Source organism: Protopterus annectens, chromosome 1.part1 (assembly GCF_019279795.1).
Source record: "Protopterus annectens isolate FY-2018-M chromosome 1.part1, PAN1.0, whole genome shotgun sequence".
Classification (NCBI taxonomy): Eukaryota; Metazoa; Chordata; order Ceratodontiformes; family Protopteridae; genus Protopterus; species Protopterus annectens.
In genome coordinates, this window is record NC_056726.1 from 1,038,234,874 (window position 1) to 1,038,252,832 (window position 17,959).

A 17,959-nucleotide genomic window follows, 5' to 3' on the forward strand; every position below is an offset into this window, starting at 1 on the left:
TTTACATATCTTTTAAAATAATGATTATAAACACCATACTTCTATTTCAGCCTTTACTATCAATACTAATTCTATTCTATGTAGCTAATAGCCTGTTCTTGTCAATCATTCATTTACACCAGCATGCTTGCAACGTTATATATGTTTCTTTGCACATAGTGTATATAGTTGTATATTTTTCCTTTGTTATTCATTAACTGTGTTATTGGTTCTTGATCTACTTGATCTCCTTAATTCATAGGATCATAGGAGGCTACTAGGCTAATGGCCCTGGGGCCCTTACAGGCCTAGCCAAGTACAACCCGTTCCCAAGAATATCAAGGTATTAAGCGGAACTAAGTCAACAACTACTGCCCCCTGTCTAAGAGGGAAACAGGTGAAACTCCCAGGGTGAATTTGCAGTTTCCCATCCAGTCATACAAATTACGCTTAAATAGGGTCAGCGAGGGACTCTGCTTTACCTGAATTGGAACTTTGTTCCAGAGGAGAGGTAACCTCTGTGAGACATATCTGTCTCTCCAGCAAGTCCTGTTGATGTCACATACTTTTTGATTTATGAAATGTGCAGCATTTCCATTACGGCAGGATCTGAGATTGCTTCATATGCAAGGCAGAGGCCACCTCTGAGTAGTCTGTTGTGATAGTGATTTCAGTATGTCAACATATGACATATGCTGAAGACCCTGAATTTTATTTGTAAGAAACCTTTGAGGTCTTTCGAGTTGCTGCAGGTGCCTGGTAAGGTACATACCAAAGGTAGCATTGTACTCTATTATTGGCCTGATGAGTTAGGAGTACAGGGCGTTATAACCTCTTTTGTTCTGGATGCAATGCCCTTATTTATGAAGTGGACAACATAGAAAGCCTTTCTTACCACTGTGGAGACATGATGGTCAAAGGAAAGGTTGCGGTCATCCTGTGTGCTCAAATCTCTCACCACTGATTTCATGCTTAGGGTGTTGTTATTAATGTGGTAATATACAGGGCCATTGCATTGCCGAAGAGGATGATAATGCATTTTATTGCATTGAGTTTTAGCCCCTGACTTTGGCACCAGTCATTTGTCTGTGTAAGCCCCTCTTGTAGGATGTTGACATCATTTGGGGACTCTATGACTGCACCCGGTTTACAGTCATCAGCAAACTTTGTCAGCCATAGGCCTTTTGTTTTAGCCTCTACATCCGAGAAGTTGATTACAAACAGTAGAGGTCCTAGCACAGATCCCTGTGTAACACCACTGGTTACAGGTTTGCTGGTGGAGGTAGAGTCCTCTATTTTGACTCTGTGCATTCTATCGGTGGACCAGTTTGCTACCCACTTGAAAATATATGGGTTGATCTTCAGCTGGATGAGTTTATCAGTGATGCCTGAGAGGGGAATAGTGTCAAAGGCCTTGGTCAGGTCCAGGTAGGCTGTAGGCATGGATTTGCCTTGGTCCAGAGCTTTGGTGACTCTCTCAAAGAATTCCAGCCAGTTCAAGAGACAGGATGTCCCTTTAAAGAAGACAAACTGGGTTTGGTTGAGCATTTGGAGGTCTCCTATATCTTTGTTGATAAGGTCCATGATTATTCTTTCCATAGCCTTGCAGATTTGGTTGGTCAGGCTTATGATTCTATAGTTCCTAGGGTCAGTGGAGGGGCCTCCTTTATATAATGGGATGACAGTTGCTGAGTGGTGCAGCTAGTTCCTGTTTTAATCCATTTAGAATGCAGCCTGGGATATTATCAGGTCCCACAGAGGCTGTGTTTTTGGCTTTGGAGAGAGAGTTTACGACCTGTTCCTTGAAGATTCTAAGTGGAGGGCAGGTGGTAGGGATGCTTTGAGGGATATATGGCAGGGACAGGGGAGAGAAGTTTTCACTGAACCTGTCAGCTAACAGGTTGGCTATTTCTGTGGGTTCAGTATATGTGGGGTCATTAAAAATCAGTTCTGTGCACATCTGGGCTTTTCCTTTAAGGTTTCTGGTGTAGCTAAAGAAGGCCTTATGGTTATCCTTGGTGAAGGAGACTAACTGAATTTATAGTTAGCTTCAGAATGCCTTATTTGCTTGTTTAAGCCAAGGAGGGAATGCTTCCAATTCAGAGACCATTCCTTCCTGCACTAAGATAGCAATTTATTTCTGTTATTGTATAACCTGTTAATGGCATATATCCACCACACAGGCTTGTTCTTTTTTAAGGATCTTGTTTTGGTCCTATCAGGTACATCTGAGTCAATACATTTGTACAGATGCTTATACAAGGCATCTGTGCAAATCCCAGTATAGGGGCCATGCCATCAGTGAGGGTAGGGACTATGAAGCTATTAATGCGATCATGTATTAGGTTGTAATTGGCTTTTTTAGTCTAGTTGCTGCTAATGGAGAGTAAAATGTTCTTGTTACTTCTAATGAGACTGATTTATGATCAGACCTCACTAGTGAGGGTTGCACACATGGGGTGGTACAGTGATCACCCATGTTATTGCTCACCAGATCCAGAGTGTTTGGGCCCCTTGTAGGGGGTGTCAACCAACTGATCCAGGGCATTGGAGTTGATGAAGTCCAAGAACCTTTGGGCAAGTGTGTTAGTACAATTATAATTTACCCGGATAGATAAAGTCACCTAGAACCAGGGTGCTAGGCTGTATCTTGGGTGATTCAAGTAAATACAAGTATGCAGTGTGGGTATCCTGTTTCATGGAGGGGGTCCTATAACTGGCAATAATTTGGAGAGAGGTCTTACCTACAGTCATTTGTTCCTGGATTAGTTCAAGGGAATCGTTTTGTTTAACCAGTCTAAAGGTGTATTTATCTTTGATGAATATTGATCCTCCGCCTCTTTTAGTTCTCGCACTTTCAGTTTGTGGTCTGAATGTGCTGAAGGCACTATAATCCTGTATGGCCGGGGTGCTTTCTGTAGCCTTAAACCACGTCTCTATGACTGCACAGATGTCAGCATCTTCTAAGGTGAGGGCTGCTTCCAGTGATTGCAGTTTTAGGTTTAGACTCCTAGCATTTAGCAACAAAACCTTCAGGTTGCTTTTGGAAGATATTTTTACATCAGGAATTTTGTTGTTTTGACATTGCCTAAAAAGGCGTTATGGGGGGAGACAAGAGCCTTAGCCAGTAACCAAAATCCCAGAGGAGACAGATGAAGACTGTCTCCGGCAAAGCAGCATGGTCTGTCTACCATGTCATCCCAGGCTGACAGGTACTGGATCCCCTTAGAGTGATACCAGAAACAAAGCCAATTCATTGTAGTGTAATATTATTATCGTATATATGGATCTACGTTCATTGAATGAAAGTATGATCCACCGAACGGCAAAAGAATGAGCTTATTAGACCAAAAGCTGACTATGCCAGAAACACGGTAACACGAAGCACACATCACGGAGAATAACTGAGACGGATGTGTGTAAATGCACCCAGATGCCCCCTCTTCTCATAAATCAAACAAAGGAATTCCATTAACAAAGTGCACCCTTAACAAGTGAAATCCACAGTGACATCACACAAAACTTCAAACACTACCACTTACATATTACACTACTATCTACAATCACATTTTCAAAAGCGAAGCTATTGCTCTCACATAATGCATGGTGTCATATTCACTTTTATGATCAAATATTGTTTGAAACTGCTGCTGCCTCCGAATTAACACTCTTTTCTTAGGGAAAGGATGGGGTGCAGCAGACATTCTCCTTCTGATCTCATCCACTCAGTTCTGCTCTCGAACTATAGCTGTTAAAACTGTATAAACATCACACACATGCTTTCCGGTTATACACTTGAATCTACGATGCCAAACTTCCACAGCATTTTATGTTCTTGGCAGAAATACGTAGATCATATTAAAACAGCAATATTCCAAAACTGGACTGGAAACAGCAGATGAAAGCTCATACAAGCTGTAGAATGGGTACAAAACATCCGTGGTTTCCCATACAGATACCACTCTGCAAAGTACTATAAAAGGTCTTTCCCCTTCACTTGGAAAACTTGGCTGCAATCTGATAAAGGTCAGAATAGCATCTTGTTCATCTAACAAAGCTAAGGCTGCTAGTTGCTTTACAGCTAACTGGAAACACATATCAGAACTGTAGCTAGAGCCCAAACCAAGTGATTGTACTTTACACCAAATGTTCCTTCCAAAATAAAAAAAAAAAACATCCCTTGCAAATCATGTTATTAATATCCATTTTGATGCTTATGACAGCAGCTATCTCAAAGTCGCACAGTATATATGACACATCACATTCAAAACCCTCTTTCCCAAACAACTCGAAAAGACACCGCCACATAACATTATAACAACAGAGAGACCTTTTACTCATTAAACAGAATATGAGTGGTATACTTTTTGTGTATGCACTGTATTTCACCACTGAATGTTGGTTAATGACTCATGCAATTAGCTTTCTATGATGCAGATTTCCATACAATTCAGCTTTTGATGAAGTAAGCTAATTGTTTTGCCTTTTGGTGGATTGTGCTTTCGTTCAATGAAAGTAGATCCATATATATATATATATATATAAAATTGTTGTTATATATCAAACTCCAATATATTTTTTAAATGAAAAAAACAGAGAAGTGACACTAACAGGAAAAGTATAAAGATTACTGTTTTAAGACACCATAACAGTAACTGTACTCACTCATGTACACATAAATGTTTTCACATGTTATGCCAGATGATGTTGTAATGGTGTCACTGCAATCATCCCCTTGAACTCTTCCCTACATTATGCTTGTTCCCCTTTTCTTCCAACTTCTTCCTCTCTCATTATTTTGTCTTCCTTTCTACCTTCCCAAATTTAACTGTCAATCAACTACTGCTCTCCACACCAGTCCATATTCTTGCCTCCTTTTTATTCTGACACTACCACCTTTCTTCCTTCCACCCCCACCCCTGTTCCACTCTCTCTGTAACTTGCTAAACTGACTGCTGTTACTACCTTTCTAGACCTATAGGTTCATACTAGGCTAATTGCCCTTGTGGAACATTTAAAGCCTAGCCATAGCTAATAATCCCATGTGAGAATCAAACCTTGCACTTTGTGTCTGTAAGGTAAACACCTTAACCATTGTGCCATCCCTATATACACATTTCTTCTGCGTTCTTGTCACTCTGTTCTTTTCCATCTCCTCTATACTCTTCACCTGTTTGAAATGCCTCACTTGCTGAATTTCCATGACTTTTACAGCAGTGGTCATCTGCTTCACCTAATCTCATATAAACTTTTTTTGTGTTTATTATATGATTGCGTACATAACCAGTAGTTAGAACATACTACTTGTTTGTTATCCTCTCTTCACTCACATAACCTGCGCCGAGAATCTTTTACTTGTATGTTTTCTTTTTACCTGTATAACCTATATTGAGAATGTATTACTTGCTTAACCTGTACTGTGAAATTTGTAATTGTATACTTTATATTGTGGAGCTTTTCTCCCTGCATCTCTGCTGATAAAGGGCACAAGCTCAGATTAACTATCCCAGTCAACAAATGTCATATAAGTACATAATAAAAAAATAAACAACCTATATGCACTAGGTTGCCTTCTGTTTCTCTTCACAAAAGACACACACAGTTTCTCTGCACTCTGAAGCAAATCTTCATCTGTTGTTTGGATAAGGACTTTGGGGGAAAGGACTGGTGTTGTGTCCAACATACAAAAACATCTAGGAGTTATAAAAGTGATTTAAATTCTTCCCTTGATCATATTTTTAACCACATTTTTTATGCTTGTTTGTCATGCAGGATACAATATTCCAGTACAGAAACTATTGCTGCTAGTAAAAGAACCTGATACACATTCTGTAAGTGCTGTGGAAGATGAGAACAGACTTCAGACGGATATTCTTGAACTCTCCCAAACTAGTAAGTGAATGATTGAGTAATAAGTGGATTTAGATTTGCAGCTCGTATTTGAGTGAATGATGAAAGCTGATTTCATAATATATGTATGATTAGGCTTGATTTAGACAGTGATAAACACCGAGCATTAAGTACATGATCCCAAGAAGCTTTCTTTAATAGGTATTTGTTAGGTTCATCTTCTGATGGCCCCAGCTTGACATAGTTTTAAATATGCTCATATTTCTGTAATGGAAAGAAGACATAGCCATGCTTAATTGTATGATATGATGTCAATTTTCATTCATACTTTACAGTTTGGGTTTGGATACGACTTGGCCATTACTCCCACTCATGAAGACCAAGAATCTCTCGATCATCTTTCCTACTTACAATACAGCATACTAGAATTGCTCAGATCTCATTTGCCACCTTTCGTGACCAGATGTGTTTGTTACTGCTCTTGAGCGATCGTATTAAGATAAGTGCTGTTTCTTCAGAGCTTTATCTTTCATTGCTGTCTGCTTTGTAAATCTTTCTTTATTTAATAACTCTAAACTTTTCATCAAGTTTTTTGCTGCCTTTCTTCATCTTTGCTTAGCCTGAATATTCTTGAGAGTGTATTCTCGCTACCATTGTTGGTAGGCCTTTCCTACCCATGCATTTCCCTTTCCGTTAAGTGTGTTATACCTTTCTTTTTCTAAAAACAAAAAACTTCTAGCTTTTTCTCTGCCCCTTTCCTTTCTTTAGTGGCAGGGTTTGATTCTTTACTCGTTGGTTACGTAGGTTGCTTTCCTGATATCTGGTTGTTTAGAGTGTCTCCTGTAGTTATGTCTGAAAAAAGCTTTAAAAATGTACAAAATGTGGGCACAAGATGCCATTTTCTGATGCCCACTGTTTAGGGGTTGAGCACCTAAACCAGGAATTTGATCATTTGCAGTGGGTTCAACCCCAAAGCTGTTACAGAAAGGAGAAACAAATTAATATGAAAGGCTTATTGCTAACTCGTTTTTTCCAAGGCCATCGCTGGAGTTCAGTCTCCCAAAGAAAAATCGAAGGACCCTTCAAAAGGATTACATGGCTTCAACTTCTTTGGAATCAAAGAAAAAGAAATCAAAATCAGATCCGACATCTACTAGTATCTGACCATCCTCAGATCCAGTCTGGTATCTGGCATGTCCTTCCTCCAGTCCAACAAAACACACTGCAGATCTGAAGTCTTCAGATCCTAAGCCATTCCCGTGTACCCAATATTCTCCCACCATGGATCAGATACTGTCTAGAGTGCCCTCCCCCTTTCTGGAGCTGCAGGCTAAGTCTCATTCAGTGGTGTCCTCTCATTCCTCCAGATGTCTCATGGAGCCACATGTGGAAAGGATGATGATGAGGTTCTTCATGGAGCATTTCAGAAGGGAGTCTTCACAGCTCCTACCCCGTCAGGTCAGCAGCACCATCCATCTGCTATTCCACAAATAATAACTTCTCCTCGGACCCAATCAGGGGTGCCAGAGTCCTCGACTGTCAGCTTTACGGGCCCTTCTGTATTTGATCCGAAGACAGCTTTGTCTTCAGATCCAGCTGTTACTCTGCGTACAATGGCTTTGATATATTTGGATCCAGCTGGATCTCAGAGTTGAAGCTTCCGGGTCGGGTTTGATGGGATAGAGTCAACTCCGAGGTTTTCAGAGCCATCTCTCTTCCCCTTGAAGCTTCAGCATTAGCAGCTCAGCTCCCATCTTGGTCAGACAGCTCTCAGAGTGGAGGGAGGTGGCAGGGAAGAAACTCACTTTCTTGGCTCCATTGGCTTCCTTTTTTCCAGAGCGGTCTGCTTATAAAGTTGTGAAGAGGGCTTTTTTATTCTCTTGCAGGTCAGGTGGGTCCTTCCCCCTCAGATCTACCCTCAACATCTCTACTGACTTTGCATCGTGATCCTCGGCATTCTACACCAGTGGAGCAGCCAGCCCAGAGCTTCCAAACCACCCTGCCGGATAGGGTTGCCCACTGTCCAGAATTAAGTGAAACTGTCACTGGCATTGAAGAACACAAGAATATGTTTGATTGAGCACAGTAATATTTTACAACAGTCCCCTTGAGGGGAGGTTAATGCACACTTCTGTTCTGCACACCTTTTGCTTTCACGAACATGTCCAGAATTTTTGACATGAAAAGTTGGCAACCCTACTGCCAGATATTATCAAATCTTCTGATACTTCTCCAGATCATTCCACTGAGGAAGTGCCTAGGAATAAGACGTGCAAGAGGAAACACTTAGACTCCCCCCAGGAGTCCATCTCCAAGGATACTGACTGATGAGGGAGAAGGGTCTCCCAAGTCACCACCTGATGACATCTCATTTGGAGATATCTTTGAGATCCTTAAACAGAAGGGTGGTTGGTCTGCCCAAAACTGACTCCAGAGGAGTCAGTATTTCTGGAAGCTTTCGGGACGGAACCGTCTACCTCCTGGGTCACTCCCCCCATTGAGGACTTCATTGATTTGATGTCTAAACTGGATGTGGAAGGAACCTGATATGACTGAACTGATCCCCGGTAGGAAGAGAGCATTGGAGTAAGGGAGTACTGGTTGATGAAGTGATCATGGCAGCAGCTACAAAGAAGGAACTTGTGGAAAAGAGTTGCACTGTCTACCCCCTCCCCCTGAAAAGAGAATATAGAACTCTGGAAAATTTTGGCAAACAAGCATATGCTTCAGTGACATTTGCTCTCAGATTATTGAACTACTTAACACTTCATGAAATTGCAGAGAGAGTTGATTAAAGAATTTTCAAATTCCTTTGAGGGCCACTACTGCAGAGGCTCAAATGTCTGTGGCTTCACAGTTGGCTACCTTTCAATCTATTGCAAATTAATTTGTAATGCTTATCTCACTTGCTGCAGAAGGTGGCTCAAGGGCTGTGGGTTCAGGCATTTCCATCAGGAGGCGTGCCTGGATGGACCTGTGTTATTTTGTGGAGCCCTTCAAGTCCTTTTTCATCCGTGCTCCCTTTGAAGGTTCTTCCTTGTTTGGCCCCACAGTAAATGACACACTCTTCAGGTGTGAGAAGAATGGAAAGGCCCTTGAGCATACATTTTTCGATCCCTCAATGTACCTTTTCCAGGAACCAACTGAGAGGTCAGAAGATGTGGTTCAGGAAGTCTCAAGGTTCTTTCCAGGATACATGTGGAGGTAGTTTCCCCCAGAGGCAGAGGGGGGAGCAATAATGGTAGAAGATGCCCCCATGGTAGAGGAGGCCTGCAAAACTGAGTGTTTAGAGATACATTTTCTGACAAATCCTTTCAGTGCTCCTGAACAGAGGCCTGATTGCTTTCCTCTGGGGGTAGTCAGGGGTCAGTAATCTCTGCACCAGGAAGCCTAGCTGAACTTAACAACAGATACGTATACGTGGCTGCAGAGAATCATTTTCAGAGGTTATATTATTTCTTTTTCCCTTCCAACGTGGTTACCCAGGAAAATGCCCACTGTTTCAGCCAATCAGAGGGAGGCAGCAGAACTGGATGTACTAAAGCTGCTAGAAAAAAAGAGTCATCCATGATGTCCCTCCAGACCAAATAGGATCCAGGACTTATTCAAGGTTCTTTACTGCCAAAGAAAACAGGGGAATGAAGACTGATTTTAGATCTCAGTGTGTTGAACAAATTGATTTGACACACCAAGTTCCGGATGGTCACAGTTCAGTCCATTCTGCCCTTTGTGAGCAAGGATAACTGGATGTGCTTGATAGACTTTCAGGATATTTACTGTCACATAAAAATGAACAAATCATCAGGAAAGTGCTTACACTTCCGGCTGATAGCAAGTCTCTTTCAGTTCAGAGCACTGCCATTTGGCTTCACCACAACCCCCCCCCAGGTACCCACCATGTGTATGGCAATAGTAGAAGATCACCTGAGACTGCAGGGATTCTGGGTGCTTCTGTATTTAGATGACTGGATCATTACCTCCACGACCAGGCATTAACTGGTACAAGCACGAGACCAAGTATTGCAAACTTGCTGAAATCTTGGCATAACCATCAATTACAAGTCTCAATTGCAACCGAAGCAGACATTGAAATTCTTAGGAGCAATATTCAATACAGTATCTATGGCAACATCTCTTCCTCTTTAGACAATACAAACAATAAGAAATCAGGTCAGAAAAATAATTTGCAGTACCAGAATTTCAGCCCCAGTTGATTCTGCAAGCCCTTGGGTCAATGTCAGCGGCAATAATCTTAGTTCGTTTAGCAAGATATGCATGGGGAATTCTGCAATGAATGCAACAAACATAATGGCCAATTCTCTCTCAACCCATGTTGACAAAGATAAGAATAACTCAGGTATGCAAATGGTAGCTTTCCTGGTTGACGCAGTCCTTTCATTCTCCCTCAGCCCAAGGCTATAGTGACCACGGACGTTTCCCATATTGGGTGGGTGGGGCATTTTCCATGGAAGACAGTCCAAGGTGCTTGGTCCCCTGAAGTGGCCAACATGCATGTCAGTGTTCTGGAAATGAGAGTGATGCTTTTGTTTGGCACAAACACAGGAGGGTCAGAAGGGTCTCACAGAAACGGATAACTGGTGCCAGAGCCATACCGGACCTGGGGATCACTCATCAGACCAATGATTGAGTACAATGCCCAACCCAGATTTGATGAACATGCTTCATCCTCCAAAACTAAAGGGGTGGCGAAAGCCACAAAACTATGGGCTAGGCTTGTAAATGCCCTCGGGCAGATAGCCTAGTATGAACCTATGAACCTATGGTGTTGCAAGCATTCCAAGATTCTCTTCCTCTCAGAACAATGGACAGCATGCCAGTTTGATATATCAACAAACAAGGAGGAATCAAGTCTTACCCCCAGTGCTGAGAAGCCCTGAGCATGAGGCAATGGGAGATTTACTCCAACCACTTTCTAGTTACAAAGCACATTCTGGGGAAGTCCAGTGTGGTAGTAGACGAACTGAGCAGGTCCATTTTACTATCTCACAAATGGTTTCTCAACAACAAACTGAAAGATATGATGTTCTGAACCTAGTCGGACTTTCCTGGTCAACAAATGATAAATAAAAAAAAAAAAAAAATGTTCTGTCAGTGGGACCAGCCTTTCTGTGATCTCTTTGCATCTCCCCTAAGCAACAAGTTTAGATCCCCCCATCAAGGGAGTCACAGAGGGATGCTATTCTACACAATTGCCCTCCCCCTCAATCTTCTGTATGCTTACCTCCGACTCCTTTAATTCCCAAATTTCTTCAGAAAGCAGTCGGTTTAAAGAGCAAAGTCATCCTCATTGCACCTTACTGGCCTTGACAAATTTGTTTCCCCTTTCTTTGACCTCATCTTCGGTACCGACATTGGATTCTGGATCCAGCTCCAGACCTTCTGTCTCACCTGACAGGCATGATTCACCTAGACTTCTCAAACTTCAAACTGACGGCATGGTTTCTCCAGTTCTATTAATAGCTAGGCAATCTATGCTCTCTTTGGCTATCCATTTCATCCTGTTATCTTCCCATAAACACTCTACAAGAAAACTCTACAAAAGTAGATGGAGAAGATTTGTTCATTGAGCAGAGCAGAAATAAGGTAGAACCATTCTCAGCCCCAATACATTCTGTTCGTGAAGTTTTAGTGAGTTTATGTGATGAGGGTGCTAGTTCATCAACTTTTTAACTCCAGCTTGCAGACATTTTGAATTTCCATGTTGGATTTCAGAATTCTTCCCTGGCTTCCTCCAAAATATACAAAGCATTTTTGAAGGGTACTCTTCTGCTTAGACCTCCTTTCAAAGAACCTATACAACCATGGGATTTAAATTTGGTACAGAAAGCCTCGACACAGTCTCCCTTTCAGCCTGCAGCTAAACATGGTTTAAATTTCTTGACCTGGAAGACTACCTCTTTGGTGGGAATTATCTCTGCTAGAAGAATTTTAGAACTTCAGGCATTATCCTCTAAGCCCCCATATTTGATTTCCCACAAGGACAGGGTCATGTTAAAGTCATGATAAAAGCGCACTTAAAAACATGCTGGCTATGCCCTTGCAACTCCCACTCTAATATCACCCACCCCATCCACCCACTACCTTTCTTTCCACCCCACTAACTACCTTGATTATCGCAAGCTCGGATGCTCATAAGCCTACTACTTATTATACAGCAGGAACTTCTTATTGTATCAATTGTTAATGTATGTTATGTACTTCACAGATAAAGATTCTAGTTGTCTACTGATGTACTATGTTCTTCATCTGTAACTATGTTTGTAATTGCTAATTGCTATGTTAATCAAATTGTTAATTGCTATGTAAATCCAATGTAACTACTGTCTGTATATTTTAACTGTGGAGTTTTTCTCCCCGGGCCTCCGCTGAAATAAATGTTACGTACCAGTGCTTCCTTCCTACCTAAGGTGGTGTCAGATTCCAACATTAACCAAACCATTAATCTGCCAGTATTCTTCCCAAATTTTGCCAATAAAGGAGAATATATGCTGCAGTTCATAGATGTTCATAGACAGTTACCCTTCTACCGGCACAGAACAAAAGAAATTAGAAAGATGGGCCTGCTGTTTCTTTCCGATGCACATAACAAGTTGGGTGAGTCAGTTACAAAGATGACTCTAGTCAGATGGTTGACAGAGTGCATCTCTTTTGTCTACAGTAAATTGAATCTCCCTCTACCAAAACCATTAAAGGCTTATTCCACTAGATTTATGGCTACTTAAGTTCATAGGTAGGTACTAGGCTGTCGGCCCAAGGGCCTAAGTAAGCCTAGCTAGCAAGGTTCCCTGGCTTACGCCACCCAAGAAAGTTATTTTCCTGTGGCTCTGTCGAGTAGAGCCACCAAAGTTATCCCAGGGGTGTATTTCCTATTTCCCAACCACTTATCAAGATTTTTTTTGAAGAGTGCTAATGAGGAACTTTGCTTGACATAAATGGGTAGCTTGTTCCAGAGTATGGGAAGTCTCTGGGACAGGAATCTATCCCTCCAGCATGTCCTGTTTATTGTGGTGACAAGGTTTAGGTCCCTAGAGCATGTAGCTCGGAGGGATTGGGATTTCTTTAGGTGTAGCATGTCCAACAGCACATGATTTGACATAGCTTTATATTTTAGGCAGAGATCACCTCGGAGTAGGCAATATGCTACAGAGTAAAGCTGGAGTTTTTTGAGACAGTCAGTGTAGGGCATCTGTTTGAGGCCAGTAATCCTCTTTGTGAGGTACTTCTGTGGCCTTTCCAGCTTCTGCAGATGTCTTGTGAGGTACATTCCAAAACTGGCATTGTACTCTATAATGGGTCTAATGAGTGTTGAGTAGAGGGGAACAGTGACCTCCTTTTTCCTTGATGAGAACCCTTTTGTGATGAGGTTTGCCACGTAGAAGGATTTCCTGACTACTGTGGTGATGTGATTATCAAAGGAGAGACTACTGTCCACCTGGGTCCCCAGATCTGTTATCACACATTCGGTATTAAGTAGACTGCCGCCTATGTGGTAGTTCATGGCTACAGAGTTTTTACCAAAGGGGATGACTATGCACTTTTTGGCATTAAGCTTGAGGCCATGGCTCTGATACCAGGGATCTGAGGCCCTTCTGTAGGATGGCCACATCATTTGGGGACTCAACTATGGCTCCTAGTTTGCAGTCATCTGCGAACTTCATTAGCTAAAGGCCTTCTGTGTTAGTCTGTACTTCAGAGAAGTTGATATCAAACAGGAGAGGTCCCAGGACTGAACCCTGTGGTACTCCACTTGTCACTGGTTTGAAGTCAGATTTGGAGTCTACAACTTTTACAGTGTGTGTTCTGTCAGTGAGCCAAGTGGCAACCCATTTTGTGACGTAGGGATTTATACCTGGTTTAGTGAGTTTAGCTATAATTCCAGAATGGGGGATGGTGTTGAAAGTTTTGGCGAGGTCAAGACAGGCTGTGTGAACCACCTTAGCCTCGTCTATAGCATTGGTGACTGCCTCAAAGAAGTTGATCAGGTTCAGGAGGCATAATCTGCCTTTCACAAACCCAAACCCTTTCACAAACCCAAACTGGGTGGGGTCCAGAATTTGGAGGTTACCAATGTCTTTGTTTATGAGTCCATGATGATACGTTCCATGGCCTTGTAGACCAGGCTCGTCAGGCTAATAGGGCGATAGTTCCCAGGATCAGTGGCGGCTCCCCCTTTGTGGAGTGGGATAACTGTTGTTGTGCGCTGTACAGTGGGCACAAAGCCTGATGTGAGACTATGAGACTATGATTCAACATGGTGCTTAGATGGGGAGCCAGTTCATTCTGAAGTTCATGTAAAACGCAGCCTGGGATGTTGTCAGGTCCCATGGATGCTGTGTTTTTGGCTTTAGAGAGTGCAGCTTTTACCTGCATAGTTGTGATTACAGGGACTTCCTGTATAGATAGATTTCCCAGTTAATGGTGGGGTAGTTGAAATCACCCATTATTAGGGTGTTTGGTTGAACCGTAATATTTTCCAGTATATCAAGAAAAGCGGAGTGGGAATCCTGGGGTATGGTGAGGGATCTGTAGCAAGTTACAATTTGGATTGCAGTTTTGCCCAGAGTTAGTTGCACTTGAATAACTTCGGATGCATTATGCTGTGCAAATACCCTAAAGGTGTGGATATCCTTAATGAACATGGACACACCTCTGCCTTTCGTGTTCCGGTCCAGGTTAGGTGGCCGAAAAGTGTGGTATGTGTTATAGCCTGGTAATGCAGGGGTGCTCTCTGGAGCCTTGAACCAGGTGTCAGTCACTGCACAGATATCGATGTTCTCCATTTTAAGGAGTGCCTTGAGGGAGTGCATTTTGAGGTTTAGACTTCTAGCATTGAGTAGCATTATCCTCAGTTTTTGCTTGCCTGTTCCTGTTACAGTGGTGAATTTGTCATTTGAACCTTGCCTAAAAAAAGGCACTATAGGGGCAGCAAGAGCCTTAGCCAGTATCCAGAATCACAGGGGTGACAGGTGCAGGCCATCTCTGGCAAAGCATTGTGGTCTTTCTACCATGTCGTTCCAGGCAGACAGATACTGGATCCCCTTAGAATGACACCAGAAGCTTAGCCAATTGCTGCAGTCAGTCATTTTGTCCTTGTGCTGCAGCATCATTCTGGGCGATGGCAGGATGCTACTCAGGGCTAGGGTCATACCTGCCTGGGCTACAAGATCAGAGAGATCTTCCATGTCTCTTTTCATGTAGTCCAGGGAGGTACATTCACACCAACATGGCCAATGACAGAGTCATATTTGTACTTGTTGTGGAGTGACCTCAGTGTGTGGGTTATGTGACAGATCCTGGTACCCGACAGGCAGCTGACAGTAACCTTCTACTTGTTTAGCTTGGTGAGTGGGACATCAGTGTGCCTGACTATGCTGGTACTGTGAAGGATAACCCGCCAACCTAAATCTGATTCATAGGTTCATAGGTTCATAGGTTTATACTAGGCTATCTGCCCTAAGGCATTTATAAGCCTAGCCTTATATGAAAAATACTGTGCCCATTAGTTTGTTGTGCCTCTGTCCAGCAGTGACCCAGAGATGATTCCGATCTCCCATCCACAGGTCTAGATTTCTCTTGAACAGAGTCAGCGAGGTGCTCTGCCTCACATGGACCGGGATTTTATTCCACAGCATAGGGAGTCTCTGAGTGATAAATCTATCCCTCCAGCACGTCCTATTTATATCCCTCTAGTGGTTTTGGTGGATTTGGATTTTTGAGGTGGAGCATGTCCATTAATTCGGGTTGGACATGGCCTTGTATGTCAGGCACATGTCACCTCTGAGCACTGAATAGAGCTGGAGTTTCTTCAATCTGGCAGCATATGACAGATTTATCCTTTTGGTGAGGAACTTAATTGCTGCAGATGTCGGGTGAGATACATCATCATTGGTCTGATAAGTGAAGAGTACAGAACAATGACCTCACTAGATCTGGATGTGAATCCCTTCATGATCAGGTGGGCAATGTAGAAGGTCTTTCTAACCACTTTAGCAATGTGAGTGTCAAAGCCACTGTCAACCTGGGTCCCCAGGTCCCTGATAACCTCTTCTGTGCTTAGTGGATTGCCACCTATATGGTAGCTTGAGTCATCTGCAAACTTTGTCCTGAGATTAAACAGCGAGATGTCCGGGAGGCTACACTTTGCACTGAACCTGTCTGCCAGTATGTTGGCAATGTCTGTGGGTTCAGTGATTTTGTATCATTTTGGACTAATTCTGAGCATATCTGTGAGTTTCCACCCAGGTTCCTAACATAGCTGAAAAAGGCCTTATGATTTTCCTTATGGATTTTGTTCTATCATGTAGAGTCTTGGTTTTATTTGGGATTGCCTGATCCATGCAGTCCTGGAGGTGTTCAAAGGATACCACACCAGTCTTGAGTAGTGTGAAGTTTGAGTTCTTCACTATGGTCTTTTTGTTTGGGGATTTCCAGTGAGATTAGTTTATGATCAGATCTCACCAATGAGGGATATACTGTGGAGCATTTTGTCCCCATGTTTGTGACAATGAGATCTAGTATATTTTCAACAGTGACTAGCTGTTCCATGGCATTTGAATTTATGAACTCCAGGAACGAAAGTTAGGGCTTGAGTAATGTTCCCAGTCTATATTCGGGTAGTTGAAGTCACCCAATATGATGGTGTTTGGAGATACATTTATACCCTCCAGTGTCTTCAGGAAGGCTGTGTGGGGTTCCTGAGTTTGAGAGGGTGGCCTGTAGCATGCTACAATTTGTAGAGCAGTTTTGCCTATTGTTAGTTGCACCTGGTATCCTTTATGAATATGGATACACCGCTCTCAGGAGCCTTGAACCAGGTTTCAGTTACAGCACAGACATCGATGTTCTCCATACTGAGAAGGGCCGCATTTTGAGATTTAGACTTCTGGCATTGAGCAGCATTACCCTCAATTTCTTCCCATTTTGTTTTCTAGGGTGGTAGGTTTAGAATTTGAGCCTTGCAAGAGCCTTAGCCAATATCCGGAATCCCAGGGTGACAGGTGCAAGCTGGCTTGTCAAGCATGTCATCCCAGTTTGAATGACACCAGACATTAAGCCAATTGTTAAAGCTGATCATCTTGTCTCTATATTGTGGCATCATTCTTGGTGAAGGAAGGATACTGCTCAGGGTTAGGGTCATACCTGCCTGGGCTACATAATCAGAGAGCTCCTCTATGTCTCTTTGTGAGGCTGGTTTTGTGGTGTGTGTAGTTGCCTTCTCCTCCTGTCTGGTCTTGCCAGTCCTGAGTTGAGAGAGCTCAGCCTCCAGTTTGGCTAAATAGCTGCATCTCGATTCAGTAGGCCTGGATCAAACATTCAGCTGTGTAAAGATGCTGTTTGGGTGGAGGAATCTGCATGTGCACCCCTTGATTGAGGGTAACAGTTCAGATCCACCAGGTGGGTTCCCTTTTTAAGCAGGGAGTAAGAGGAAGATTGGCTTCCAAGGGATGAAGGTGTTTGTGCCAAGAATTTCTCAGCACCCAATGAAGTTTCCTCATGTGCATCCTGGCTAGAGGGACACTGGGGATCAAGTAGGCCATATATTCCACTTTCTGGGCAGGGACAAAGACTGACATCAAGCCTGCACCCCAGGAAAACAAGATCTTGTGAGGGAGTCATTTGAGAATTTAGGCAATTCACATTGAAACCTAGACTCTGTAAGATCCTGCAAACCAAGTCCAGGTGGTGAGACAGGATGAGAGAATCTTGGTGTAAGATCAGGAGATTGTCCAAGTAAGGATACATTTGTAACCAGTAAACTAACAGTACTGTCAAGGAAAATAGAATGCAAACCAGACAGTGGTCTATATTGCACAATGTCAAAAATGTCCTGCTTTTTATGTGGGAAAAACATCCAGATATTTTAGAGAGAGAATTAGGGAGCATGTACTGGATATAAAATATGGTAAAGCCACTGATGCATTGGCTAGACATATTTTAGCTAATGCAGACCATGACTTTAAATGTTGTATAATTCAGCACGTCAAAAAAGACTTACAGGGTAAGGAATTAGATATTCACCTTGATGTATGTGAACTGAAGTGGCAGTTAAGGTTAAATGTCCTGATTAGTCCGGGCATCAATGAAAATATTAGTATAGCCCCTATTTTAA

The 17,959-nt window shown here is 42.6% G+C and overlaps 1 protein-coding gene across 2 annotated transcripts in view; it reads left to right on the top strand.

Moving 5' to 3' along the window:
• Window positions 1-17,959, top strand: part of LOC122808829 (zinc finger protein 300-like) — a 422,300-nt gene that overhangs the window by 142,848 nt on the left and 261,493 nt on the right. For both annotated transcript variants that reach the window (XM_044079919.1, XM_044079911.1), the window contains exon 3: window positions 5,752-5,871. In XM_044079919.1, coding sequence (XP_043935854.1) covers window positions 5,752-5,871 — 120 coding nt within the window. The remainder of the gene's footprint in view (window positions 1-5,751; window positions 5,872-17,959) is intronic.